This window comes from Prionailurus viverrinus, chromosome B2, assembly GCF_022837055.1.
Source record: "Prionailurus viverrinus isolate Anna chromosome B2, UM_Priviv_1.0, whole genome shotgun sequence".
Taxonomy (NCBI): domain Eukaryota; kingdom Metazoa; phylum Chordata; class Mammalia; order Carnivora; family Felidae; genus Prionailurus; species Prionailurus viverrinus.
The window spans coordinates 41,499,426-41,527,126 of record NC_062565.1 but is presented as its reverse complement, the minus strand read 5'-3'; the positions used below and the strand labels follow the sequence as shown (position 1 = coordinate 41,527,126).

Sequence of the window (27,701 nt, the reverse complement as noted above, 5' to 3'; positions counted from 1 at the left end):
AGAGCCCGCCTCCACAGGTGGGCTGGACCCTACCTACCTCAAGGGGAGACTCAGGGGCCCTGCCAAGGTCACTTGAGGTGCACCTTCTCTCACTGCGTGACGCTCTGTGGCCACGGACATCCCAAGCAGAGAAGGGCAGGGGAGACTCACTAGCAAAGAGCAGAATTTGACTAGAACTGGGAAGGCTCAAGAGTGGCACCAGGAAAATCATTAAGAGACAAATTGGGCCATATCAGTAAAATAGTTTTAATTTTAAAATAGTCATCGATGTGAAAACTTCCCAAAGCTGGGAGTAACAGTCTAGAGCCAAGGTCGGGAGGGGGCCAGGCCTCACCTAGAGCCCAGCTTGAGGCCCCTGAATCCCTCCCTCTCCTCCCTTCCAGAGGGAGGATGGACACAGCTGAGGCGAGCCCTGAGTGAGTCCTCTCCCTCATCCCCCAAGGGCCCCTTGAAGGCAACAGCTCGTGCAGAGGACTTGAGGGGAGAGGAAAACAGGCAGAAAATAGAAATTAGAGGTTAATCGTCCCCGACGACGTCCCCCTCCCGACCCCGTGGGGGGGGGGGGGAACCACAAAATATAAAACTTGCGGGTATGAAAGGGGGATGGAAGATGAACACTGATACGATAGACCCCTCCGCGGCCCAGGCCAACTTGGGCCAACCGGAAGAAAGGTCTTGGGCCCCAGCTGCATGTTACCCTTGGGGAATAAATATTCCAAGAAAAGGGAAAAGCCATGAGACAAGCTGGTGCCAGTCACAGGCAGCGCGGCTACAAGGCCTGGCGTGGCCCACCTGACACCACTGCACAGGGAGCAGAGCAGCAGGGGCAGGAGGGCGACGGGGCGGGGGGGGGAGGCCTAGTTGAGCAGGTTGCCCTGCTCTTGGGCCTGGGTCAGGCTGTCCTTGCGGTGAAGGTGGTGCACCCCCATCCTCTTGGGGCTGCGCTGGGGACGGCTGGAGCTGGGGAGTGCCCAGGCCCTGCCGTCAGTGTGGGAAGTGACAGGCCCCTGATCTGTGCCATTATCACTGGGCAGCAGACTCTGGCGCTCTTCCTCAGGGCTGATGGGCAGGTTCAGCTCTTCTTCCTCCTCCCTGGGAAGGCCAGAATCAGCTTCTGTTGGCAGCAAAAGCCCACTCTCACCAGGTGGGGAAGAAGGCGCCAGAACCTCCTCATCTCTGTCAGCGGGGCTAAGAGCAAAGTGGCGCTGCAGGTCAGGGAGGGCATCACGTCCAAAGGCTGTGCGCTGGGCCACGGCGGCTGGGGGTGGAGTGCGGTCCACAAATGCTCGCTGCCAGCTGGCTAGCAGGTCCTCCTCAGAGCTGGCAGAGCTGGCCGGGGCACTGAGTGCTGGGGGGACAGGGCTGGGCTCGTGGCGGGGGGAGGTCTGGGCTGAGGCAGGGCTGCTGGGCACTGGGCTGGGGCGGGCCCGCTCACCGCCCTCCTCCACCAGGCTCAGGGAAATGGCCTGGCGGGTGGCGTAAGTGCAGTTGGGCAGGGGGCTGTTGCGGGGGATTCGCACCTTATCCTCAGAGAACTCGATTACCTTGCGGCCAGGATACAGCGGGTGTGGTGGAGATGGGGTGGGGTAGGGGCTCAGCTTCTCAAAGGCTGGCAGGGGCAACTCCTCCTCTGGGGAGCCCCCAGCAGTGCCCAGGGAGCGGCATTCCCCATTGGGTTGTGAGGTGGGGCTGCCAGGGGCTGGGGGACTGGCTGGGTCACCCGGGCCCCCCCCACTCATGTCCACGTGCACAAAGACATCCTCGGCCAAGGGGCGCCCGGCACTGCCTGACTGGGCTGAGTTGAGCAGTAGAGACTCTGGCTTCTCTAACACCCGGGCAATGACCGAGGTGGGTACCACAGCCCCTGGCATCAGGCTAGGGGCGGGGCCCGGGCTGGCAGCCTCTTGACCACTGTGCAGATGTTTCCGAACCATGTCCTGTAGCTCACAGGGCAGCTGGGGAAAAAGAGTGGGAGAAGGGAAGAGAGACATGAACGATCCCAACCTCAGAGCAAAAATAACGACCGGCACGTACAAGCACCACTGCGCGCTCAGCACTGTGATCTTCCAGCCCCCCGGCATGCCAGGGTATAGCCTCATTTCACAAATAAACTGAGGCTCTGCAGGGGTGAAGTAACTTGCAGCTTTTGATGAACACAGCCAGCATCTGATCCCAGAACTGGTGCTAAGGCCCACATGCCCTCAAACGTCCATCTCCCTGCATCTCAGCAGTGGCTTCTGCCCAAACCAGACAAGTTTGAGGACCTGTACTGGCCAGCAGCCTCATGAGTCCCTCCACTCCTTCTACAGACCCTATCAACCTTGGGCCTGAAGCTCTGGAGTCTAGAGCTTGCCCCTTGGGGTAAAGGGATCAGCTGGGCCTCATCCTCTCTCAATATTCTTATGACTGATACCCTGGCCAACCCCACCTTCCCGCATGGGATCCCGAAATTGAGTGCCTCTCTCCCTGCCTCTGTTCCAGAAATACCAGCAGGGCCAGCCCCCCAGTCCCAGTGACTATCTCTTGACAGTACACGGAACACCGACCAGTGGCAGAGTTGGCTGGCTTGAGAGGAGCCATGCAGACGAGGGCAGGGCAAAGCAGAAAGGAGGAGTCAAGGCAGGAGGATAGAGGGAGGTGTGAAAACTCAAGTCAGAGGAGTCCTGAGAAGGCAGGACTAGCGCTGGCGGGGGGGGGGGGGGGGGGGGGGGGGGGCTTCTGCTCACATCGGCGAACTTGTGGTTGCGGAAGTGGGACTTGTTGCACTTGAGGAGCTGCACAGCCAGGTTGCAGTCCAGCCGGTACCGCTCCTACAGGTACAGGCAAGGGTCAGAGGCCGGCCCCGCCCCAGGCAAGCAGGGCCTAGGCCAGGGCAAAGCCAGGGACACGGGAGGGGTTCCCCCGCCATACATTGAGCTCCTCCAGCTTGTTGATGGTGTTCTTGGCGTCCAGCAGCTTGTTGGTCAGCTCCACGATCTCCCAGTCCAGCGTCTTCCTGTCCATCTCCGCTTTCTTGATCTGAGGCACAAAACGTGTGTGAACCCCGCCCTCACCCCAGCCGGCCTTCCTCCCCTCCACTTCCTCCCGACCCAGAGACACAGGAAGCCACAGGTGCTGGGGCAGCCAAGGCGGACGAAGTAGACAGACGATGGACAGACAGAAGAAGACCAGCCACCTCTCCTGTTCTCCGGGCTGGCTGTGGGGTAGGGGCTTTCTGGATATAACCTGCTGCCACCTGGGCCCAGGACAGAGGCAAGAGCTGCCCCTCAAGGGGCTCTACACAGGAGGCAAAGCAGCTGGACTAGAGAAGTAAGTGTGCAAACCCAGGGACTGAGGCCTACGTGTGGAGCTGCTTCCAGGCTCAGGCCAGGAAGAGGGAGGGGTGGGGCTGGGAGGCAGCTGGGGGCGCCTGTGAGATTATCTAGTTGAGCCAGGAGGGAGCGGCAGGCTCAGCAGCGGCCTTCTGATCTTCAGTTCAGGGACTGGCTCTACGGCCCCCCCTCCCCCCTCAATGGCTTGGGCTTGTTGCCACTGCAGCGGAGAAGCTGTGAGTGTTCAGTGGTGACATCAACCGGTTCCTCTGCCAGAGCCAAGGAGGGAGGCACTGTACCGAATGGGCCTCACGTAACGAAGAGGAAAGCAGTGGGCAGAGGGACAGGGAAGGGGCCCCGGCAACCCCAGAGCTCATCTGAGGAGAAGGCCAGGGCAAGGGAGAAAACACACAAACTCAGACGCAACTGCAAAGATCCAGCTGTGGCTAAGAGAGGCCTGACAGGAGAGGGCGGCGGCGGCGGCGGCAGCATGAGGGGAAGACGGGAGAGAAGAGAAACAGTGTGAGCACTAAGACAGTCCTGACGCGCACAGCACACTGCGGTCCCCTCCCCGCCGCCGTCCCAACCCCTTCCCCAAGCCCCAGTGGCATTCCCCCAGCAAGTCCCAGCCCCCTGCTCTGCTATGAGCACAGTGCCAGCGAAACCGCACCCCCAACCCCGGACAGATTACCAGTGTGTGCAGCTTGTCCTCCAGCTCCTGGTTGGTCCTCTGGGAAGCCGTGTAGCTGTTCTGAAGCCTGTGGAGGAACACGAGGCAGACCCCTGGGTCAAGATCTGCTCTTCAGACCCTGCTCGCTCAGCCCCTCCTTGATAGGGGATCTTGGGCAGGCTGTTCTCCCCAAACCGCAGTTTCCCCATCAGAATCAGATGATCTCAGAGGCCTCTTCCAGCTAAAATCCTATGAATGGTGGGGGCGGCATGCAGGTGTGTCCTGGCCCCTCCTTTCCACACCTGCGGAACTTGTCCTTAAATTTGTCCAGCTCCTCGCGGCTCTGGCCCAGCTCCAGCTCCAAGCAGTCCTGCCCGATCTCCAGCTCGCGCTCCAGGGCCTCGGTGCGCCTGGTGGCTGAGGCCAGGCGCCGGCGGAGCTCCTCGTTCTCCTGCTGCAACAGCCTGGCGGGGTGAGGGAGCAAGGGCAGAGGAGCATCAGAGGTAGACGGACCAGCCCTGGAACCCCAGCCTGGACTCAGGAAGGAAGGAGTAGGGATGACATGAACACAGGCAACTGGGGACAGGGGACTCCTTGAGACTGAGCCTGAGTCTGGGGCAGCATATCCCATAGGCCTGCTGGCCCTGAGAACACAGCCTGGCTTGGGGGCAGGGGCGGGAAGCAGAGGGGATGGTAGAATCCACTCCCACCCGGAAGAAGAATGAGAAGACAGAATTGGTGTGAGGCGTGAAAGTTCCCAGTCTGTCTCTGGTTACAGCCCAAGCCAGCCGGCCACCAAGCCCTCCAGCTCCAGTTTCCCCACTGCACAATCAGGCTACTCCATTATTAATCTCCTGGAAATCCAGCCCAGCACTGCCCTCCTCTCCAAAGGCCTCACGTGGCTGACAGAAAAGGCTGCAGGGAGGCAGCTGGCACAAGAGAGCCAGGAGCTGGGGGAAGGCTCTTTGGCAAGAGCAGGCCTCCAGAGCACCTTGGTTCCAGGTTCTCTTGGAGCCATGGAACAAAAACTCTTTCCGGAAGGAATATCCATATCCAGCCTCCTCTCAGAGCCCTTTATGGCTCCACACCAACCTTTACTTCTACCTAATCCAATGAAACCCCGACTATACCAACAGCCTTGCCTGGTGCTAAGAGGGAAGTGCTGAGGCAAAGCAGGGCAGGCTCTCAGGCAGCAGATACTCACTTCATCCTCTCTGCATCGGTCAGGGGCTCCTGTGCACAAAAGAACAGAAGCCTGAGGCTCAGCCCTAGACCACTGACCCACCCTGCTTGCCCATCCTCCAAAGAGACCTGGAAAGGGCCATGTCTAAAGCCCAAACAATCTCACAAAGTGGGCCCTGTAGAGATGGAGGCAATCCAGTATCACCTGGATGAGCCTAGACTACTCTGCCATGCCAATGAGAAGGTTCAAGAACCCCTTCCGACCTTCACCCTTACCCACACCACTTCCAACCCCCCTCATAACTTTAGAGCAGGCTGCAAATGAGTCCTGGTACCCACGCCACATCTCCCAGGGATAAAGAGAGCCTCTCAACTGTTCACTGGGCTCCCCGTGGGCCCTACAGGCATGGCAGAGACATTCCAGAGAAGTGAAGAAGTCAGGCAAGCTACAGTAGGGTTCTGAGCTCTAACAAAGCCCTCTTGGCCCTGGAGGAAGTGGGGGCAGAATCAGGCCCTTACAGAGGCCCCAGAGGAACAAGTACATAGATGAAGGACAGCCTTTGGGCCAAGCCTGACTGAGAGGAGTAAAGAGTCTCATCCTTATCCGGCTTTTTACCTCCTGCCCCATCCTCCCCAAGCCCCCACACTGGTTACGGCCCAAGAGCCAGAGCTCAGCCAGCCACAGAGCAGGGAAATGTCAAGCAGCCCACTCTAAATGGAGCTGACTGCCGCAGAATGCCAATCTCAGGCAGGAAAATGAGGGGGTGGCCCAGACCATGGACTTTGAAGCTAATGACACCTGGATCTGATCCTATTCTGCCACACTCTGCTTACATTAGCCTTGCTGAGCCTCAGCGTCCTCATCCACAAAAACCAAGGGAATGCCCACTGGGTGGCATCTAGCACAATACCTGGCCTTTTTATTTAATGTTCCCTGAACTGAAAACAGGCAAGTCACAGCATTCCTGACCTGAATCTGACCAAAGCGGGCCATGGTACGCCTGATGTATGCATGTATGATGATCTCTCAAGTTCTGTGAATGTGCTCAACATGCTGCAACAGGGTAGAAACACAGTAGCAAGGGACCTAAACTGCAAGCTCCTTTCCTCCTGAGAGTAAGCTGAATGAGGGAGGCCTATTTGGACAATGTTTTACAGTTGCCTGAAGAAGGCCTCCTAAGAACCTAACAACAGTTCCTGGCTGGGAGCATGTATTTAACAAATGTTGGCCAAACAAGGCAAAGCTGGAGGAAGGGCCAGGACTTCCGGGGGCAGCAAAGAACAGCTGGTCTGTGGGGAAGAAGCCGGAGCACGACCTCCTCCACAGAGACCCAGCCTCCAGCAAGTTAGGACCCCTCAGTCTGGTGGGCTGCCTCTTGCAGGAAGAATGATACTGCCTGGGATCATTTCTGTTGAGCCATGAAGACTCTGGGTTCCCTGACATGTGGACATGTACTCACAGCTGTCCCCTATAAGCCTACATTGCCCCCACCAGCAGTGCTGCAGCTAGGGGACCCCAAACATGTACCAGCAATGCCACACCCACACCCCAACTTGGGGGACTAGAATCTCCTCAGGTGGGAGAAGTCAATCAGACACCCAGCCTCAAGGGCCTGCATCTGGCAGCCAGGGCAGGAGTACCAGTCTTCTGACCTCCTGCTCCAGCCGGGATCCAGGAACCTCCAGCCGCAACTCCCGATGCTCAGGTGGGGCCTTACGGTACGGTTTCTTAGCAGGGGCTGCGCTGGTCATCCTGGGAGGTGAGGGCTCCTCAACCTGCTGAGGGGAAGCAAGGGAGGGGAAGGCTCAGAGACATGGGCAAGAGGCCCCCAGACTGAGGAAAAAAGGACAGTAAAAGGGACATGTGTAGGAGCCACCAGGCAGGCAGACAGGCCTGGACCATTGCCGGGATCATTAGAAACCTGGACTTTGGTATCTCAATGCCCAAGGGTCAGGGGAGTGCTGGAGGCGACAAGGGCCCAATGCGCCAGGTGGGTGGGAAAGGCAGGGCCTAGGTTCTGGGCACCAGGAAGAGCGGATTATGGTCTAGGAGTGGGACAGTATATCTAAGAATGGCCCACCACTCACCTTTGTGGGCTTATAAAAAAATGCCTCAGAGGGAAAAACTGTTCCCTATGAATCGGTTTCCCCAACTATAAACTGGGGATGAGGAGAGCACCAATTTCATAGACCTTCTGTGAAGATTACATAAACCACTAACCTTTTTTAACAGTTACCTGGCATTTAGGAAACATTCGTGTTAGCTCAAAAAAAAACAAAACAAAACACACCAGTAACCAGAAAGTGAGGGTTTGAGGGTACTCCTCCAACCCAGTTTCCTTAGTGGGGTCTCTAAGCTTGTAAGCCCTGAAGGCCAATCATCTCTGGCCTCCACCGTTCTCTTTTCACCAGCCCCCACCAAGAGAGGCCACCTGCCTGCCCCCTTACCTGCCAGCCTCCCAGGAAGGGAGCCCTGGGGGTGGGGGTGGGGAGCAGGTCCCACAGGGACATACCGTCTGATCGTCAGCAGCTCTCTCTGTTCCGCTGTCCCAGAGTTAGCCCTCGGCTCTCTGCATCCCACGGCCCCTCCACTTCCTCTAGCCAACAGCTCCTGAAACCGGAGAAGAGAAGAAAGTGGAAACCAGGTGTCAGCTGCGTGTCTGTCAGGGCCACGGACTGACCTACCCAGTCCAGGACTTGGAAGGCCCCCCAGGAAGAGCCAGGCAGAAAAGTCATGGACCAGGAGTTCTGGAAAAAGGAGAGGAAGCGGGAGAGGACTGGAAGCACTGGGCTCCTTTCCCCGTGAAAGCACTGTCACAGGCCCACACAAGACACATGTGTGTCTTGTATGTGCTCGTGGTCTCTGCTGACCACATGCCTGATTTGGGAATAGGTCTGGCCCTGTTCTGTCCCGATCCTACCCCACACCTGTCCTGTTCATCTCTCAGGCTTCTCAGAGTCTGGAAACTAAGAGATTTGGGGAGCATGGCTTGCAGAAATTCTCAGCACACAGGGTTGACAGTGCCCAGGCTGAGAAACTCTGGGGCAGAAAGCCCAGCTCTGGGGAGCTGAGACACAGGGCTCCAGGCTATGCTGCTTCTGACACACTGTGTGGCCCCAGCTAAGTCCCTCACTGGTTTCTCTTCCACACAGAGGTGGCTAGACTGAGTGACCCGTGAGGTCCTGTCCAGGTTCGTGGGACCACTGAGCTGAGCCCTGCGCCTACCTGTAATAAGCGGGGCCACAGCACGGGGGCAGCAGCCACCACAGGGACCAACGAAGGCAGTAACCTCAGGTGGCCTTCTGGGCATAAACAATCTTCCCGCCACCATTCACATAAATAGAGCTGGGGGCTGAGGGAAGCCTTGCGGGCTAAAGCATGTGTTCCTGCTGTCGGGACATGCCCTGGCCCCAACTCCTGTCACATTCCAACAGAGCCCGAGGCAGGAAGAACAGTGGGGGTAGGGAGGGCGGGGAAGCAGGAGTGGCCTCCCTTCTCTGTCTGGGCAGCCTGGTCTCTCCCTTGGGGTTCTGGGGGGAGCTGGGGCATGGCAGCAGGCACGAGCCGCCAACCTCCACCCCTTTGATGGTGAGGCGGACATGTCCCCACAGGGCACAAGCAGCGTGCTGTGTCGGGCTGACTCCCTGCACAGGAATCCGGGCGGGCCCAAAAGGACAGCACATTCCTGGGGTGTGGGGGAGCAAACAAGACACCCCCGCAGGTTCCCTGGGGCCCCTCCTGAGGGCCCCAGGGTGGGAGCTCCTATGGCCTGAGGGAGAGGCCCAGAAAGTCGCAAGCCATCCTGGATACCTGGGTGCTGATACTCAGGGAGCCTAAGTGTGGGGACATGAGTTAGAAAAGGACAGCCAGAAACACAGAGTAAGAGATACAGTAAGCCAAGAACCTCTGCAAAATCCAGGGAGGGAGACTCTAGAGTTGGGCCTGCTCCCTTCCTCATCTGCATCCCCATCAGCTGCAGGCCACGTTGTGGGCCCCCTCGATTCTCAGCCTCTTCTTTTCTTCCTTAGCCCTATTCATACCAATACCCACACTGGCCTCTAGGCACCAGGACACCTGACTGGGTGGCACGCGGGCAGGCAGGAAGCAAACTGACGCACTCATGTATCTGGGGATCTTCCCTGGAAGGAGGGAGGCCTTCACTCCACAGCCCACAAGCCCTAGCTCTACTTGTCACACATCCTGGCTCATCTTGACCTCAAGTCCCCACTCCCGGGCCCCACAGCACACACTCCCAGGGCTTTCCCAGCCGGATAACCTGGCTTGCTGAGGGAACAGACAGTGTGGAAGTGGCTGGCAGGGAGACAGGGAGACAGGGAGCACCGCAATCACCCATGCTCCAGGATGAGTGGTGCCAGCGATGGCAGGCAGTTCTCTCTCCCGGCCAGAGCCTGCTCTCTCCATACACAGCAGAGACACAAGAAAGGGAACCACTCCCAACTGGGGAAGCAGAAGGCAATGCCCACCAGGGAAACAGTCTGCTAGGGAGCCTGCAGTGTCCCGAACACAAGCCCACGAAGGAGAGTCTGTCTCACTCCCTGCCCCATGTCCATAAATACCAGTACGTGTTGGGGCCCACAGCAGCAGGGGGTAGGGGTGGGGGTGGGACGATTCCATCACTGAACAGGAACGCAACAGGGCTGACAGGCCACTGTCCTTGACTGGAGTGTGGCAGGGAAGGACAGACCCTAGAGTGAGAGCAACGCCAGGTGCACTGGAGAACAAAGCAAGAAGCAGCTGGACACCAGACTCACAGCCAGGGGAAGATAAAAGGTGGGCTGCAAGAGAGCAGGGCAGTCCCGCCAGGAAGACCCAGCTACCGGTCTCGGCCTCCAGTGGTCACATCTCCTTCACCCAAAGATTCCCATCTTGCCTTGGAGTGTTTCAGCCCAAACAGGATTTCCCAATCCCACGTCAAGAAGAGGAAGTCCCCAGGGAAAGTAGCCAGATAACTTGGAATGAGATATGGGCCACCATAAGCAAGCAAGCAGCCTTTGGGGTCTCTTGGCCTCTGGCTGCTGGCCTGGTTCCAGGGCACCTCCAAGAAAATGGTCTTTTGGAAAGTCTAGAAACTGACCGAGAAGAATCCCACTCCCAACCCTCACCCCAAACCACCTGAGCTTCAAAGAAGTGGGGGCAGAGGACTCAGGACGTAGGGCTACCAGGTCATGGGCTGGGTTTGCACTACAAGAACAGCTGTGCACCAGGAGAAAGGCTGAGGCCTAGGTTAAAACCTCTGGCTGACCCAGTGTGGTCTGGGGCTCCTCTGGCACTGCTGAGGGAGACACCCACAGCAGCAGTGGGAAGGGAAAGCTGCTCTCCTCATACCCCGGCCCCGCCTAGCCCTGCCTAGCCCCGCCTCCCCCTTCCTCCTCTGCATAGCATTCATTCTTCACTCACTCAACTCAGTTCAGATAGACTCAGCCTGGCTCTGCTGGGGTGGAAAGGGGGGTGGATAGCTTCCTAATTGCCATGTTGCAATCTGCCAGTCAGTGCGGCCGCCTGTTGCCGCCTGCCCTGTGTTAAATACCTTCTCCCTGATTACAGCCCATGGGGCACGATTAGCTGCCTCCTGAGAACAAAGTCTACTTTCATTAGAAATGGGACTCAGCACGCACAGCAAACCTGCACTGTGAACCCACTGAACAGCTGAGCAGAGAGCGTAGTCAGGGGCAGATATAAGGAGAAACGTGTGCCAGACTCTGGCTGAGCGGTATCCTTTAATCGAAGGACAAAAAAATCTGCCAAGCATCACTCTTTAAGTCAGGAGATGGGACTCACACCTGTGCCCTTTCATGGGTAAGTGCCCACATGTGACCTGGGCTTCCACCATGGTTAGGAGTCACCGCTGCTGGAGATGGAGTAGGATAAGGAAAAACCTTTAGCATCCTGATTTTCTCCAAACCATATCCTTACTCCACTCTCTGCCAACACCCAGAGTAGGCAACAGCAAGAAGGTTCAAGCCCAAGAGCCAAAGACGCCCTCTCACTTCCTTCCGCCATCCTTTCTGCGGGTCCGCCCAGGGCAAAGTCAAAGGTGCAGGAGAGGAGGGGAGGTCCGAGCACCCAGCTTTCTCCCTACTGAGGGAGACAGGAGTGAAACCAAAATGGGTGGGGCTCTTTGGCTTTTCAAACTTGAGCCTGCCCCCGTGGACATCTCATCCAGCTCCCCCAAGTTCTGCACTGCTACCTCCCTCCACCCTCCCCAGTTCACTTGCCCTGACCTTGAGAGACCAACCGCCTCCCCTGCTCCCCACATCACCCACACTCTCTGTAAGAAATTATGGCCCCAACAGTTTATCTGGGCTCAGACCATTTCCTAACCTATTGATACTCCTTTCTACTCACAGCTGTCACTGACTCAAGCAAATGAGGGACCATCAGAGAGAGGCCACCCAGCATCACTAAAAACATTAAAATTCTTCATAATTCACCCGAAGAAGTCAAACAGAATCACTCATTAGCAATCACTACTGCTTTTAGAATAAAAGGAAACTGGCCCTTTTCCAGAACACTCAGCTGTGTTCTATACTGCCTTAATTCCCATGGAACCCAGCAGGATACAAATAAGTAATACAAATAAACACAGGACCTTCCTAAAGCCCCTCATCAATGGCTACAACATGAATGTCTGATCACGCAGGGACTAGTGTCTCCTCCGTAGGAATCGCCCTCAGCTATAAGCCCTAGATATAGTCTCTGAACTCTGTAGGCCTGGAGGAAACTGCACCTCTGGGGGCAGGACACACTCCAGCCATACAAGTCTGGCTACTTCTTGAGCCTCTGAAATTCAGGGTCTGCATCCAACTGAGGCCCAAGAAACACAAACCCCCACCTGCAAGGGTCAGCCCTGTAGCCAGGTGACTGAGCAGAGGCCCTGAGGATCGCTCGCAAGGGCTCTCCCGCCCCATTAACACAGCCCCTCCCGACTTTGGCTGTCAGTCCCTCAGATCCCACCAAAGCTGGCTGGGTTCAGCCCTCTCCACATTGACCCCTGGGTGCCCCTCCTGCTTGCTACCAGCCCCCAGTTTCCGGCATGCAGCTGTTCCTGAGGTACATGAGCAAAGCCCTCAGCAATCCTGGGCGCGTGGCAGGCAAGCAGCCAGCAGAGCATGGGGTGGGGCCTGGGCAGGCTCCGCTCTGGGCCGATGACTAGGCTGGGAGATGCCAGTCTGTGCCCAGACCAGCCCTGCTGCCCCTCCAACAGCCATGCCTGCCACCTTTCTGGGCAAGTACAACCTCACCCTCTTGGGACAAGCTGCCTGCGGCCCTGACCTGGCCCTCTGCCTGCTCTAAGCAGAATCGACAGACAGGTTTTTAAAAACCAAAATGGGTGGGAATTATTCTGCCCCACAGTAATCCTGAGGACTCCAAACTACTGCCGGGGACCTGTAAAGAGCTCACCTGGCTCCCACCTGAGTAAATACCTCAAGTCTATCCAGCTGGTGTCTCATTCAAGCAAACACCTGACAGAACAAAGGGGCTGAAGACAACAGTTGATGATGATCCAAGCAACCTCCCCTAAATAAAGGGAGGGCCAAAAAGTCCCCAAGATCAACCAGCACTTGACAGCAGTCCCCAAGCCCTCACCTCAGGAAAGGCAATGTAAGGGGTGGTCCTGAACCAGCCTTCTGCTCCAGGCCCCTTTTGTTTTCCCGGTCAGCCCAGCCACCAGGCACCCCTCCAGCTTGCTCCTCCCTACTCAGGGTCCCTACACATCTGTGCAACACCTATACCCTCTCCCGTTTACACATTCCCACCTCATACTCACAGGAAGCTCCCTGCTTCTCCCTCCTGACCCAAGGGAAACAGAGCCTACCCAGAGGGCCTTCGGATCCCAAGTTCCCCCACCCAGTTTACCCGGTACTGCTCTGCCTCCAGAGGCTGCAGCCAGAGAGCCCGTCTAAGGAGCTACCTGTGCAGAACACCAGAGACCCCCGAGCACTCAGTCTTCCTGCTATCCCCAGAGCCCCCTTCTTTCCAAACCTGGAAGGCAATCTGGTGGGAACTTCCCCATGGCAAGCTGTTCACCAGTCTCCCAGCCTGAGGCCAAGGCTTCTCCCAGGCCCACTGTGGAGTCCAAAGCCAGGTCCCGCCCGTCGTGGCTAAGGCGCCCTTCCAGCCCTTCTTGGCTAAAGTCCACCTGAAGTTCCACATGTGAAAGGCAGTGGGGAGCCTGACTCCACCCACTCCACCTGCCGGAGCAACGGACACCACGAGCTACGTCTCAGGTGGGTACCTGGTTCTGGGCTCCAGCTTTTAGTCCTAAGTAGCTTCACTCAAGGCCCTGGGAATTTCCCACAGCCAGACCGCGGTTTTCCTCAACAACAACCTTAAGGAGAACCTTGCAACTGACCCTAAATTATTATCCCGGGGTGAGACTAATGGGGACACCATTCAATCTTCCCCTTTTGACAAAGGGAAGCAACTATCCAGTCGAGAAGAAAATCCCCCTCCCACTCTAGCTCCATCTATCTCTGAGGTGTGAAACACAGCATGGTAACTGCGCAATGTTCTCAAACTCCATAACGCTTAAAGCAGATTGAACAGAAACTCCAACCAATTCTGTTTTAAGGGAGAACCGGGCAACGCGGTGCTGAGGGGATCATGAGGTGGGCAGAGGCCAGCAGGCCGGCTGGCAGGTGTCTGTGCATAGGAAAGCCCCCTCCTCTGGCCTTAGAGGGAGCATGTCCCCACCCACAGCAAGGAGACTGGGAAGATGGAGGGAACCCAGCAGTAAGGACAAGAGAGCAGAGGAGGTGGCATGAGGCAAGCCAAGGGGAGGAGGCAACCAGGCTAGGGGGAGGAGGGGTGAGAGGCACTGCTGGTGGTACCCCCAGGGCAGGTTAGCTGGCCCAGGTCAGACTCACAGGGTTAGTGTCTTCTCCCCAACCAGCCAGCTCTCCTGGTTAGCACGGTTAGCGACAGACTCATGGCAGACGCCCTCCAGGCACTCCATATAAACAGACAGCTTGGTTGAGAGCAGCCCAACTCCGGAGCTGCAAAGAGAGAGCAGAAGGAATGCCAAGCTGCGAGATGCCCGAGGGTACACACTGCGCTCTTCCGACAGGGGAAGCTCCTGCAGACTTACCACTAGAGCCTCGGGGGCTTTCTCCCATCTGAAAACCATGCCAGGTGGAAGTGCAGCATGCCCCCTGCCAACCAGGGAGTCCAGCTTGCTGACCCCAGGTAACAGGGCTCTCTGGTTGGTCAACAAAAAGAGACGAGAGCTGTGGTGGAAGGGGGCACTGCTGTGGGAGTGGGGGTGGGGAGCTCCCCCGTCTTGCCTTTTCCCTGGACCCGGCTGCCAGGCTGCACCACAGCTCTGAAAGCTGGGGTGTCAGAACAAAGCCAGCCCCAGCTGCAGCTGCCGCCCATCCCCTGCCTGTGCCAGCAGAGTCCACCCCACCACCTCCCACAGGCTCTGAGGAATGGGGCCGAGAGGGAACCGGCCCAGGGATCAGAGGCTGCAACAAGAACTGCATCGAAGGCACAATACAATGGGGCAGTGTATGACCCAGCCCGGAGCTGGGCCAGCCAGGGAAGGGGTGGCACACTGCCACCTTTCAGTTTCTGAAAGGGCCGGGGGGGATGGCGCTTCCCAGGAAGCTGGCCCCAGAGGAACCCACAGAGCAAGGATACAGGCTATGCTGCAGCCAGGCTCCTCGGACTCCAACGGCGACTATTCCACCCGCTCAGAATGAGCAATGCCAGAGAGGCTAGTGTTCCCATCACAGAAAGCCCAGGAAACAGCAGAAAACACCTTTCGTGAAGCCTCCAATACCATCCTAGGGGAAGGGACACACCCTGGCTTAGAGATCTCAAGGAAGAGGGAGCCACAGGAGTGGAATCCCCAAACCCCCACAAGATGTGACCCATGGAGCAGCAGGAGAGGAAAACTACAGCAAATGTATCAGCAAACACTGCCTGTGCTTATGGAGAAGGGCAGCATGTTGGCGAGAAAAAGCAGAAGGATTCCCCTTCTGTCTGGAAAGCCCCGCAGATGATGAGATGGCTCAGGGTAGAGGAGAACAGTGACCACCCTGGCGCTACTTATGGGCCTGGCCCTTCTCCCAAGCCCAAGTTAATCATTCCGAACTGCCTACTCCTCGGGCTCCCAGTATTACTCTGACAATAGCCCCGGAGCTCCAAAGGCCAAGGCCTTACCACAGAGGGGGAGATAACCATCTAGAAGAGAAGACAACTCTTCCTGTGGGCTCTGACCTCTTCCCTAGACCGGGAAGAATGCATGGCCATTGACAGGCTACCTTCAGAATCCTCACCCACAAATAAGACCAAAAAACATCAGCTGGGTCTGGCTTGATTTCAAAACACAGAGCAGCAAAACACCTAGGAAACCCAAAGGTCCAGAAATCAGTGACGCTCTCTGCATTGAAACAGAGGTTGAGAAATCAGGTAAGTTTACTCTCTTCCCGGCCACAGATAACACAAGAGCAAAGGGGAGAAACACACGGGAGACGGAAGTGGTGAGGCCCACGCCGTGTTTACAACCGTCCCGATTCCCACTCAAGGGCACTCCTGCCAGACTACTTCACCTCAGAATAAAAAACGACCCCTCAGATAACCAGGGTACCTGCTGTGGGGAGAACCCCTAGGGGAGATTCTCTACCCCTTCCAAGGAGCCAGCCCCAGAGGAAGGCCCAATGCTGGGAAGGAGGCTCCAACACGGGGCTGCTCAACGTGGAGGGGGGCACCCTCCTCCTGAACTTGTTAGGTGAACAGAGCAAGCTGAAGAACAGAGCATGTACCACTATTGAGTCTTGTTTATTTTACAAAAGATACATGATGAGGAATGTCTAGAAGCACACAAAAGTGATCAGAAGGATACATGATAGTTCCCCGTCTCTGGGAAAGGGAGAGAGGGTCCTTTTTCTTTTGTATATTTGTCCATATGGTTGGTGTTTTCTACAAGGACATATATTATGCTTATGGTGAAAACACAGAATTCCTAGACAAACAGGACAAACCCTTCCATCTGCCATGTGTTTTTACTATCCTGAAAACGCTTCCCCTTCCATTATATGTCCTTTGATCCTCGTGGCCTACTGAGGCCCACAGAACAAGTGGCGTTCTCCTATTCTGAAGGGAAAGGACAAGTGACTTGCCCAAGACCACAGACAGAACTGGACAAGAACCCTCTGTGTCCAATCCCAGGGCAAAGATGCCTCCTCTAGGGAGCCATAGGAAAGCCATGACAATTCTGCCCTGATGGAAACACCCTCAAAGGCTTCTGAGACTGAAGTCCCCATGGGCTTACCTGTGAAGGTGCAAAGAGGTTGAGTACCCAAAATGGTCAGCCCAGCATTCTATCCTACCGTCAGCTGAGCACCATCTAGACTGCCTCCCGCCAGGCGGCCCCGGCCCTCAGGGAGTCCCCCCTCCCACAGTTCACTGGGAAAGCACAGAAGCTCTTCACAAATAGAGTGCATGTCCTTTACAGATTCCAAGTGTTACCTCACAGACAGCCGGCACCTATGAGAGAGTACTAACAAAGAAGAGGTCCCACTCTTCCACTCATGGCCAGTCCAGGAGACTCAGCCTCTTTGAAACCGAAAAGTACACAGCACAAGCCAGTCCTGCTGGCTCACCCAATCTCCTCTCAAATCTGCCGAACATACGATGCAGCTTACCAGCCCTGCCAAGAAATGCCACACTGCAGTGTGCACTCCTACACGGAGCGACAAGGAGTTGAGCCCAAGGAAAACCCCATCCATCCCTCCACTTTCAGCTACTGGTCTCACTCTTTTGATTTGTCTCGGCATTAACAAGGTCGTAGTAGGTCCTGGCTGTGAGCGTGGAGCATACCTGGACAGAATGAGCAATAGAGCCAGAAAAGCCAGCAGCTTATGGGGCATGAAAAGGAGCTTAATGAATAACAAAAAAGATGCCAGCAGCCAGACTTTTTAGAAGATAGTGATTAGCAAGAAAATATACGGGAGCGTACTTCACCTCTGCTTTTAACCTTTTCTGCTGGCTTAGGGATGTGTTATTAGACGATAAGAAGGCTAAAAAAAAAAAAAAAAAGAATATAGGGCTGAAAAGGGAGACAGCTGAAGCCAAGCACCTGGATGATCATTTAACCACCTTAACTTAACTCTAGAAAATAATTAGTAATGCTATTGCTAATACTATCACCTTTTGCTTATGCAGGACCTTCCTTCCTAAGAGTTCAAAGGATTTTGCCAATCGGATCCTATCTGCTTTGTTTCAAGAAGGAAGAACAGGTTTGGGTCACACAATAACCAAGACTGCTCAGCACCTACTGCATAGGGCCCCAAGAAAAATCTTACCCCAAGAGGAGGAGAGACAGGTTAACAGTCATTTGGATTACAGTTTGGTATGTGCTTGGAGAGCCAGAGGAGAGACTCCTGGCTGGGGCAGGGGTTCAAGGACCAGACAAGAAGGCTGCCCTCCGAAAAACTCAAACACATCTTCCTTTTCAGGACTGTAAACTCACACTGGAGCACCACCTGGCATTACACAATGAAGAGGTCTAGACTTCTGGAAACACATTCCTTTGGTGTTTGTTGGGAACTGGTGCCCTAAGAACTACCCCCATTAACTACACTAAAAACAAAAAGGCAAAAAGAATGGACAGTGAACTCCTAGCTACCAGCCCTATTTCTGGGGAACATCTAAGTTAAGCCTGTTCTGTGACACAAGATCATCAAAGCCCTAAGAAAACTAGGGCCAAGAAGTGTAGCTTCCTGAATGCCCAGATGTGTTCTATCAGCTTCATCCAATATTTTTCAATCCATAAAACACCAGGGAACATGAATCCTTAAACACCCCATCCAGTCACCCACAGACTTAAGTACATTACAAATCTACCACCTACCCACCCCCACCTATATCCACTAAGGTCACTACCAATCTCACATAAACGTGATCCATCAAAGGAATCATTACAACACAAAAAATGGGGGGAAACATCAACTGTTTTGCACGGGTTTCTCATTGATGATGTCCCCAACCTCACCTTTTATTATTGCTTCATCACAAGAAAAGAGACTCTCTCAATTTTACTCCCACCTCAAAATGCTCCTGGCTACCTGGCAGAAATCAAAAGGCTGATTCTAGCTTGAATAAAACAAAGCCTGGGGCGCCTGGGTGGCTCAGTCGGTTAAGCGTCAGACTTCAGCTCAGGTCATGATCTCGCGGTCCATGAGTTCGAGCCCCGCGTCGGGCTCTGGGCTGATGGCTCAGAGCCTGGAGCCTGCTTCCGATTCTGTGTCTCCCTCTCTCTCTGCCCCTCCCCCATTCATGCTCTGTCTCTCTCTGTCTCAAAAATAAATTAAAGGGGCGCCTGGGTGGCGCAGTCGGTTAAGCGTCCGACTTCAGCCAGGTCACGATCTCACGGTCCGTGAGTTCGAGCCCCGCGTCGGGCTCTGGGCTGATGGCTCAGAGCCTGGAGCCTGTTTCCGATTCTGTGTCTCCCTCTCTCTCTGCCCCTCGCCCGTTCATGCTCTGTCTCTCTCTGTCCCAAAAATAAATAAACGTTAAAAAAAAAAATTAAAAAAAAAAAAATTAAAAAAACATTAAAATAAATAAATAAATAAATAAATAAATAAAACGTTTAAAAATTAAAAAAAAAAAAAAAGCCTTTTCTTATCCACTGTGTTTTCCAAAATGGCATTCATTTATTCAACAAATATTGAGTATCCTTCACATGACAGGCACCATGCTACATGCTCAATACTCCTACAAAAAAGATAATGTCACCCTCATTTTATACGGGACGAGACAAAGAATCCTACCAGTTAAGCAACTTGCCTGAAGTCACACAGCTGGTAAGTGCCAGAATCAAGATTTAAACCAGGTCTGCCTCCCTCCAAAATCAGACTCCTTCACACCCCTCACCCTCACCCCACAATCAGGGAGGGACCCTCCTCTACAGAGGGTCAGCTCAGTGAAAGAGGCCAACAAGCACCAGAGAAATCACCACACAACATGAGAAATGCCAGAACTGAGGCCACTCACACAAAGTGCTGCTGGGGGTCGAGAGGAAGAAAGGAAAGCAGGAAGTCTTCTCACTGGAGGTTACAAAGGAGCTGGGTCTTGGGGGATGAGCAGAGTTTTAGAGACAGCATTACAGAGAGAGCAAAATGCACAAGCAAAGAAGAATACAGTAAACGGATGGCCATGACAGGTCCAGGAGCAGTGGGAAATTTAGGAGCAATGATGCACAGGACAGAAGTACAGGTGACAGCATCTCAAGCCAGAAGCTGGAGTCTTGGGCCAGAGTATAAACAACCTTCCCGCATGCTGAGCTAGAGTGTGGACTTTATCCTAAACAAGGCAGAAACCATGGCATTTTTAAGGGAACAGAACATTGTTTTTCACAGGAAAATAATTCTCACAGCAGCTTGGAAGCTACAGGAGTGGAGAGAGTCTGCCCACCACATTTCATTCATTGTCTAAGCCCCACCGCATGGTAGAGCGCCTGTTAAGCACCACACACTATTCTAAATGGTAGAATACAATAATGAATAAGACCTAGTACCTGTAGACAGGACACTCACAGCCCTGTAAGAGTCAGACAAGTAAACAGATAATCACAATGCAGCCTAAGTGTTAAAACACAAGCACAGAGGAAAGGCAGAAGGAGTGAGGATCCCCACACAAAGTCACATTTGTCTAGAGGACAAAGAGGTAGGTAAAGGGTGGAGGGGGAGCGCATCCCAGAAAGGCCAGCATGTGCAAAGGCCCAGAAGCTAGAGAGAACAAGTTCCGAGAGCTGTTAGGAGGCTGAATCCAGGTGAGAAACAAAGACCTGGTTTACCCAGACATCCTCAGCACTCAAAATATGGAGGTGTGGGGCGCCTGGGTGGCGCAGTCGGTTAAGCGTCCGACTTCAGCCAGGTCATGATCTCGCGGTCCGTGAGTTCGAGCCCCGCGTCAGGCTCTGGGCTGATGGCTCAGAGCCTGGAGCCTGTTTCCGATTCTGTGTCTCCCTCTCTCTCTGCCCCTCCCCCGTTCATGCTCTGTCTCTCTCTGTCCCAAAAATAAATAAACGTTGAAAAAAAAAATACGGAGGTGAGAAAAAGGTGGTGAAGGGATTAGATGCAAAGATTACACATGATTAAGGGGTGTGAAGAAAGTGGCTTTAAGAATGACAAAACCAGAACAGTAAAGGCAGAGAACTGGCTCCAAATCTATCAGCCTTCACACCACAGTTCATTCATTTGCGAAAATGAGACCTGAATCCTGAAAGTCTGAGGACTTCTACCAAAACACAAAGGTGTAGGGGCACCTGGGTGGCTCAGTCAGGTAAGCGTCCCACTCTTGGTTTTGGCTCAGGTCATGGTCTCGTGGTTTCGTAAGTTCAAGGCACATGTCAGACTCTGTGATGGCAGCACAGAGCCTGCTTGGGATTTTCTCTCTCTCCCTTGATCTCTGCCCTCCCCCCAACTTGCGCTCTCTAGGTCTCTCTCAACATAAATAAACTTAAAACACACACACACAAAGGTGCACTCTATGGAGATTACACGTTTCAGCACACTGTTTGCATCACAAATTGAGATAAAGTACATTCTTCTGAGATATATGGCTCCTCAGGTAATGGTGGAGGGCAACAGACACAGACAGATACTAATTCCAAACTTCATGTGCCATAACAATAGAAAAAGGTCATCTGAGGGCTGGGTCAGAATTCCCAGAAAAAGCCCTAAGTCCTGAGCCCCCAATTACCCTGAAATCTGGTCAGACTTCAGACGCGTGCCTAGTCTGATGGCAAGTTGGAGAGTCATTTACTAAAGAAAAAGATGGGCCCTGAGGGTGTGTTAAATAGACAGGACATGACTCAGAAGGAGGGGAAGAGTGAGTCTTAAGTGCAGGGCAAAGGAAAAGCCAGTCAATCAAACCTTGGGCACACCTCTGCCCCAAGGCTACACACCAGCCTCCCGCTAGGCTAAAAGGAAAGAGAAGCACTAGGCCAGGACCTTCCAGAACAACACAAGTTTCAGCAGAAGCACATCTGTTTTCCATTTCCCCTCAAGCTGGGGGGGAAGGATGGTGCGTATTTAAAATGCCACCTATTTTTTTTTCCTCTGTAGTTCGCTACCTGCTATTTTTAAAACAAAGATGACATCCAGATTGTCTATGAATTTAACACTATGGTTACTTCAACACTTCATGTCAGTAATCAAATTCAGAAATGAGCCTTAATGTCCACACTAATACACACACACACACCCCTTTAAGGTATGCTAAGAGTGGATCCTTAGGTCAGTCTGCTCACCCAACCCAGGCCCAAGGTTTTCCAAAGGACAGTCACCAAAGCCAAATCATGAAGAGGGAGTCCAGATGTGGCTACCATGGCAAAGGGCTCCCTCACCACAGTCCCTGCACCAGCTTTTAATCTCTGGGGAGAGAGCTGTGGTGAAGAGCTCAGCATCTACAACATTTTTTAAATAACTGAAAAAAGTCTACTACAATCTAACAATCGTGACAAACAAAAGATACAAATTGCCACTGAGCATATTTAATAAAGTTAACTTCATACCAACCCCCCCCCCGCCCCCCTCAAAAGTTCAATTGCTGAAGCCAGACAGTCAAATCCTAGCTCTGCCCCTTACTAGCTGAGTGACCTTGAACAAATTAACCACTCTTCACCTCTATTTATTCATCTGTAAAATGGGGATAATGAAAGTATTTCCTTCATAAGGTTATAAAAATTAAATTAGTTAATACATTTAAAGCACTTCCAACAGTGCCAGACACACAGAATGTGCTCAGTAAGCACCACTATTATTACTGTTCAAATGCAAAGATAATCCTAAAGCCTCACAGCTTCAAACAGGAAATCATGGGCATTTTTTTTTTTTTTTAACGTTTTATTTATTTTTGAGACAGGGAGAGACAGAGCATGAACAGGGGCGGGTCAGAGAGAGGGAGACACAGAATCTGAAACAGGCTCCGGGCTCTGAGCTGTCAGCCCAGAGCCCGACGCGGGGCTCGAACTCACGGACCGCGAGATCATGACCTGAGCCGAAGTCGGCCGCTTAATCGACTGAGCCACCTAGGCGCCCCAAATCATGGGCATTTTAATGTCACTTTAAATAGTTTGATGAAGATGCTCTCACTACATCCAAAAGCTAAGCCCCATTTCTCTAACATCAAGACAGTAGCCCAAACCAGTACGGGGCCTCCAAAGAGAGACACTAGGTTCAATCATAAAGCAGAAGTTAGTACTGAGATCTGACCAGCGTAACAACAACAAATACATATAGAGAGTCAGTCACTGTTCTAAATATATTAATGCATTTAGGTTAAGGTTGTTACCTTATGAGATGTGTACTCTTACCATCTCCATTTGATTGATGAGAAAGCTGAGGCATAGAGAACTATGCAATTTCTAAAGGTCACACAGTTACAAGTGGCAAAGCCAGAATTTGAACTCGGCATTCTGGCTCCAGAGTCAGTGCTCTTAACCCCTAAGTGTGCTCACCACACTGTCCTTGCTGTTCAGTTTCCAAGGGGGCATCCATAAATTGTCCTCAGAGAAAGTTCCCAACCTTCTAGAGTCACAGCTAAATAACATCCGTTGGTCAGATACCTGAAGGTATTGAAGCTGACCTAGTGACAATGATTTGGGTTGGTCTGTCTGTAGCAAGCCTCTTTTTTTTTGGGGGGGGGGGGGCAGGGAGGGAGCAGGAGACAGTCAGTGAGGAGTCCTGGATCAAATGAGATCTGCTAATCTAATCATGCAGCAGATACCAGTCATGAAACAAGCTTCAGTAAGCTGTCCCCAATTCCGGCTTGGGCATACCCACAGGGCACGGAAGGAAGTGAGGACCATATTCACTGCACTTTGTGGCTCCAGACCCCTTCTTCCCTTTTCTCCAACCCCAAATCCACCATCTCTTAAGCCATGCTTAGTTTGGTTAGTGAAACTGATTTTTTTTTTTTTCCTAATGTGGTTTGACAGGGAGACTACAAAGGAGAAGAAAGCTACCCGAAAAGTTCTACAATCCTTTCCTTCCATCACCACACTGACCCGCTCGGTAAAGCAGCTCTCGAATATCAGGGATCTCAGGGACAGAGACTGGTACAATAAATATTCCCAGAGCCTTACACCAGTCAGTTTGACCCCTTACCATAAACTAATCTGGGTTTCTTCTCCCTAATCGCAACCTGATTTTCCTTCTCCACTGACCCCACCTACCCACCAAAAATCCACATCCCCAAAGGAACACTAATGAGCCCTTCTTACAAAAAGAAAGATCAGGGGCGCCTGGGTGGCGCAGCCGGTTAAGCGTCCGACTTCAGCCAGGTCACGATCTCGCGGTCCGTGAGTTCGAGCCCCGCGTCGGGCTCTGGGCCGACGGCTCGGAGCCTGGAGCCTGTTTCCGATTCTGTGTCTCCCTCTCTCTCTGCCCCTCCCCTGTTCATGCTCTGTCTCTCTGTCCCAAAAATAAATAAACGTTGAAAAAAAAATTAAAAAAAAAAAAACAAAAAGAAAGATCAAAAGAAGTAGACCTGCAGCAAGAATGAATTCATGAGTTGGTGACAGACCGCAATCACACTTTTTCTCATGATTCCCCCTCCCCCCAATCTGTCACCACAAACCTCTATTTCAGGTAGGATGACAAAGTGAAGATGTGATGGGGAGACTGAAAAAGACACAGGGAGCATGTAGGAAACTGCTTGTGACAGGGATGTGTTCAAGTACTTTCAGCCTGACCTCTAGGCCCCCGACCATGTTCATTTGCACAGGTGACAGCACCCAAGGCTCAAATCTACACCCAATTCTCAAAAATCACCATACAATCTAAACAGAACACTAACTTACAGACCACAGGCAAAAGGTAACCTCTATAGAAGAGAGCCCTTTTCAGATTAAATGATTCTCAGTATCACTCTGAACTCATGCATCCTGCTTGCAGGGAGCATGCCAGCCTGTCACTGGAGGCCACCTTACCCGCTCTGGGGTTGAGCTGGGGCAAGTCGCTACCTCTTCTTCTTTCCAAGCAGGCACTGTGATTTCTTCCAGTCCCTGGGGCCCCTGAGTCTTCAGCTGAAATTGGGGCAGATGCTATAGGAACTCTGGAAAGGCTGATCTAAGTCTGGAGAAGGGTCATCTGACTGGGTTTAGTTCCCTCCTTACCAAACCTGCCCAACATCCTCCAGGTCTCTCTTCTCCCCTTCCCCACTATCCTCCTCCACGGGAAAGACCTCTCTCCTACCGGCCGGGTACAGTCGGGCCTCGGCCACAAGCTCCAGGCTTCTTTCTTAACTCTTGGCTAAGAAATTCCCCTCCAATTCGTGACTGCTTCTTCAGGGCCTGCACACCTACTTCTTGTTCCCCGGCGCTAGACCGGTCCCCCAGGGCCGCCACTGGATCCTAGGCCCCCTCCCCTCCGCCCCTGTCTCCCTCTATATTTCTCTCCGCCTCCAACCTTCCCCCATTCCATTTCCTCTTCTTAACCCCGGAGCTAGTGCCTCCTCCGCCCCTACTCCGCGCTAGTGTCCCTACGATCCCCCCCCACTCTAGCCTCCCGGCCCAACTACTCCAACCCCACAACAAACTTTCTGCCGCTGCCCGCCGCCTTCACGCCGCCATCTTGCCGCGGGGCAGGCCGGGTAGCGGCCAAGGCCGCGGGAATCCCCACGCACTGGGCGCGGAGCGTCATCGGGGGGTGTGGCTAGGGGCGTAGCTTCGGGATGGGGAATTAGGGCACCAGGTGAAGAGGAAAGATGGGATCTCCGGAGAGTAGGGTTTGGAGGCCAGGCGGGTGGAGAAGGAAGGAGGTGTCAAGGGTAGGGCAATAGCGGGAAGGGTGAGGAAAGATTCTGATACTAAAGAAAAAAAGAGAGAAAGAGAAAAAACGCAAAAATATGGTGGAATAGTGTTAGCACTGGTTCCCCATCATCCAAAGAATGAAAGCAGCTTCTCAGTTTGCCACGCAGAGGTCCGTGTGACCCACCCTCTTCCACCTTCACCCGACTAATTTCCCACCTCTCCCAGAGACTTCAGGTTCTCAATTGTCCTTTGTTTTCAGGCCATTAAGCCCTCACTTAGGTGCATCCCTCACTAAGCTGCTGCTCCTTCAGGGCAAAAACTGTGTCTGATTGTATGTTCATATTCCCTAGCAGGTGCCTGGCACACAGTAAATGCTTAATGAATAAATAGCGTGGTGTCCTCCAATGCACTAAGCATACTCAGGGCTTTTTAGGTTTGCTGTTCCCTGTGCCTGGAATGTTCTTCCTCTAGATATTACTCCCATTAGTATCTCTGTTCAAATGTTAGTGCCTTAGAGAAGCCTTCCCTGGCCACTCTACCTAAAACAGCATTCCCAGTCACTCACCCTTACCCTGCTTTAATATTTCTTTTCACAGCACTCATTATCTGATATTTGTTTATTGACCATCTCCATTGCAAACTCCAGAGATCTAGAACTTTTTCTCATTCATCGCTGCATCCTCAGTGTCTGAAACAATGCAAGACAGAGTAGGTGCTTAATAAACATTTACTGAATGAATGAATGAATGAATGAATGGTATGGAGATGAATGATAGAGGGATTTGGGGATATCTTGGTGGGGAGGAGGGGCTGAAAATACTACAAAATGGGGAAATGCATAGTTGGAAGTTACAGGCCTCCAGGGCCAGACTTGGCCCTATCAGGAATGGTAGGAAAGACAAAAGCCAGGCTCAGCAAAGGAGGGAGGGGGATGAGAGCCAGATGGAACTCTGGAGGTGTGTACTCTGGGAGCAGAGCCCTCTTGGGAAAGCCACAGTTCAGGTAGAAGGAATGGGGTGGGCTGGAGGCTAAAGTTTACTCAGATCTAAAGACAACATCCACCCCAAGCCCAGGCCCCTCTTGGCCAGATGGTTCCGGAGAAGCCTTAGCATCTGTTCCTCTGTAAATTATCCAGTGCTCCCTCCTGCCTGTCCTCTCTGGTGACAGCTGGAACAATTGTCCAGGAATTCCATCTGCTCTCTTGTCCTTCTCCCCTCCACAGCTCATCAACAATTCAGAACGGAGAGGTATCCCATTTCCCTGGGCCTACGGGTGGGAGCTGGGTCTGTCCCTTAATGGAGCTGGCCTCAAGCCCTCAGTTCTCCACCAACACACACAAATAAAACCTTGGCAGAGACTCCCAGGGTCAGTCATCTTTATTTGCCATCCTGTCCATGGTTTTCAGTCCCATACAACTTTTTATTATTGTTAACTTAATAAGATCACACTAAACGAATCAATCATATTGGTTCTTGCAGAGCTTCAAATAAAGACTCCCAATCATTATACATCTCCACATGGTTTCCCTTAAATTGCCCATACAGTACTTTCAAAATGTGACATTCATTGCGTTGCAAGAGCACAAACTCAGTTTTTTTTTTTTTGAAATATGCCTTTTACCATTTTCCTAAAAGAAAATTTCCTAAAAGAAATTTGTCTGAAAGGAAGAACAGAGGAAGCTGGTTTTCTTTTCTAAATAGGTACAACCTTCAGATCCCTGCTCTACCTTTCCAAAAATTGCGTTCGGATCTACATCGGGAGGGAAGCCCATGAACTCTCAGGTAAACAAACTTACGATATATAAATTTGAAAAGTAACCCAAGTTTATATTTTGTAAACAGGAAAATGATCAATAAACGTGAACATACCTTTGAAAAGAAGGGGAGCCACAGTCCACAGTTTCTAGCTTCTAGGATATGTGAGATTAAGTTCTTTTTACTATGACACTGTTTTACCTCCTCACTCCCCACTCTGTGGATATAAAAATGCACATGTGTACGCCTCTATACTCATTAAGCCACAATTACATCATTGTTCACCATCACTTAAGAGACCCGCGAGGAAGGGGGTGGAGATTAAAGACCCCTTCTAGACTTTCAGGGTTTTACGAACTAGATGCAATTTACAGAAGAGTCAGGTTCACTATGTTCTGATGGCAGTTTCCATATGGTTGTGCCTTGGTGTCCACAGGACTGGGGGCTGCAGGGCCCATCTGTACGAGCATCATCGAATATTTCCTAACACACAATCCACCTAGATCCAAGATGATTCTTTCTCCTGATTTCACTTATGTAGACCTAATCTCCCAGCTGGAAGGGATGTGTCAATGTGGAGTCCAGGGTTGGCCTGACAGACTACGTAGGTGCAGAGGGCTTTGGACTAGAAGTGCCATCTTGGACAAGAACAGCAATTTGAGCTCCAGGTGTTGGAGGAAACTGTTGGGGAAAGACTTGAAATTGGCCAGGGCTCAGCCCCAGAGTCTTTTGAACTGTTCATCATGATAGCTAGAAGGGCTATAGGTCATATGCAACTTTTTTGGTTGCAATTGACCTTGTCTACTAACATTTTGAAATCTATATTCTTATTTATGACCCTGATTGGACATGCTGAACCCTATTTACGTGGTTTTTTGGAGAATGATTTCAAAACTTCAAGAGGTGATAACTTAGTGTGCTTCCCTAGATTTAAGCTGTACATATTTCCTGGGGCACTTGGGTGGTACAGTTGGTTAAGTGTCTGATTCTTAGTTTCAAC

The 27,701-nt window shown here is 52.7% G+C and overlaps 1 protein-coding gene across 12 annotated transcripts; it reads right to left on the bottom strand.

Moving 5' to 3' along the window:
* Positions 1–232: 232 nt before the first annotated feature.
* Positions 233–24,828, bottom strand: TJAP1 (tight junction associated protein 1). Of its 12 annotated transcripts, XM_047858161.1 has the most exons (13): positions 24,734–24,828; positions 24,126–24,221; positions 14,274–14,970; positions 14,053–14,181; positions 7,677–7,774; positions 6,817–6,942; positions 5,186–5,214; positions 4,284–4,445; positions 4,003–4,069; positions 3,739–3,768; positions 2,911–3,018; positions 2,727–2,810; positions 233–1,955 (listed from the first exon to the last, which is right to left on the bottom strand). In XM_047858161.1, the coding sequence occupies exons 6-13, from the start codon at positions 6,913–6,915 to the stop codon at positions 858–860; spliced, it is 1,677 nt and encodes a 558-aa protein (XP_047714117.1). In that variant the 5' UTR covers positions 6,916–6,942; positions 7,677–7,774; positions 14,053–14,181; positions 14,274–14,970; positions 24,126–24,221; positions 24,734–24,828; the 3' UTR covers positions 233–857. The 12 variants fall into 12 exon arrangements, with proteins under 12 accessions (XP_047714117.1, XP_047714114.1, XP_047714118.1 ...); XM_047858158.1 differs by lacking the exon at positions 14,274–14,970; XM_047858162.1 differs by lacking the exon at positions 14,274–14,970 and having other exon boundaries at positions 6,817–6,939.
* Positions 24,829–27,701: the final 2,873 nt, after the last annotated feature.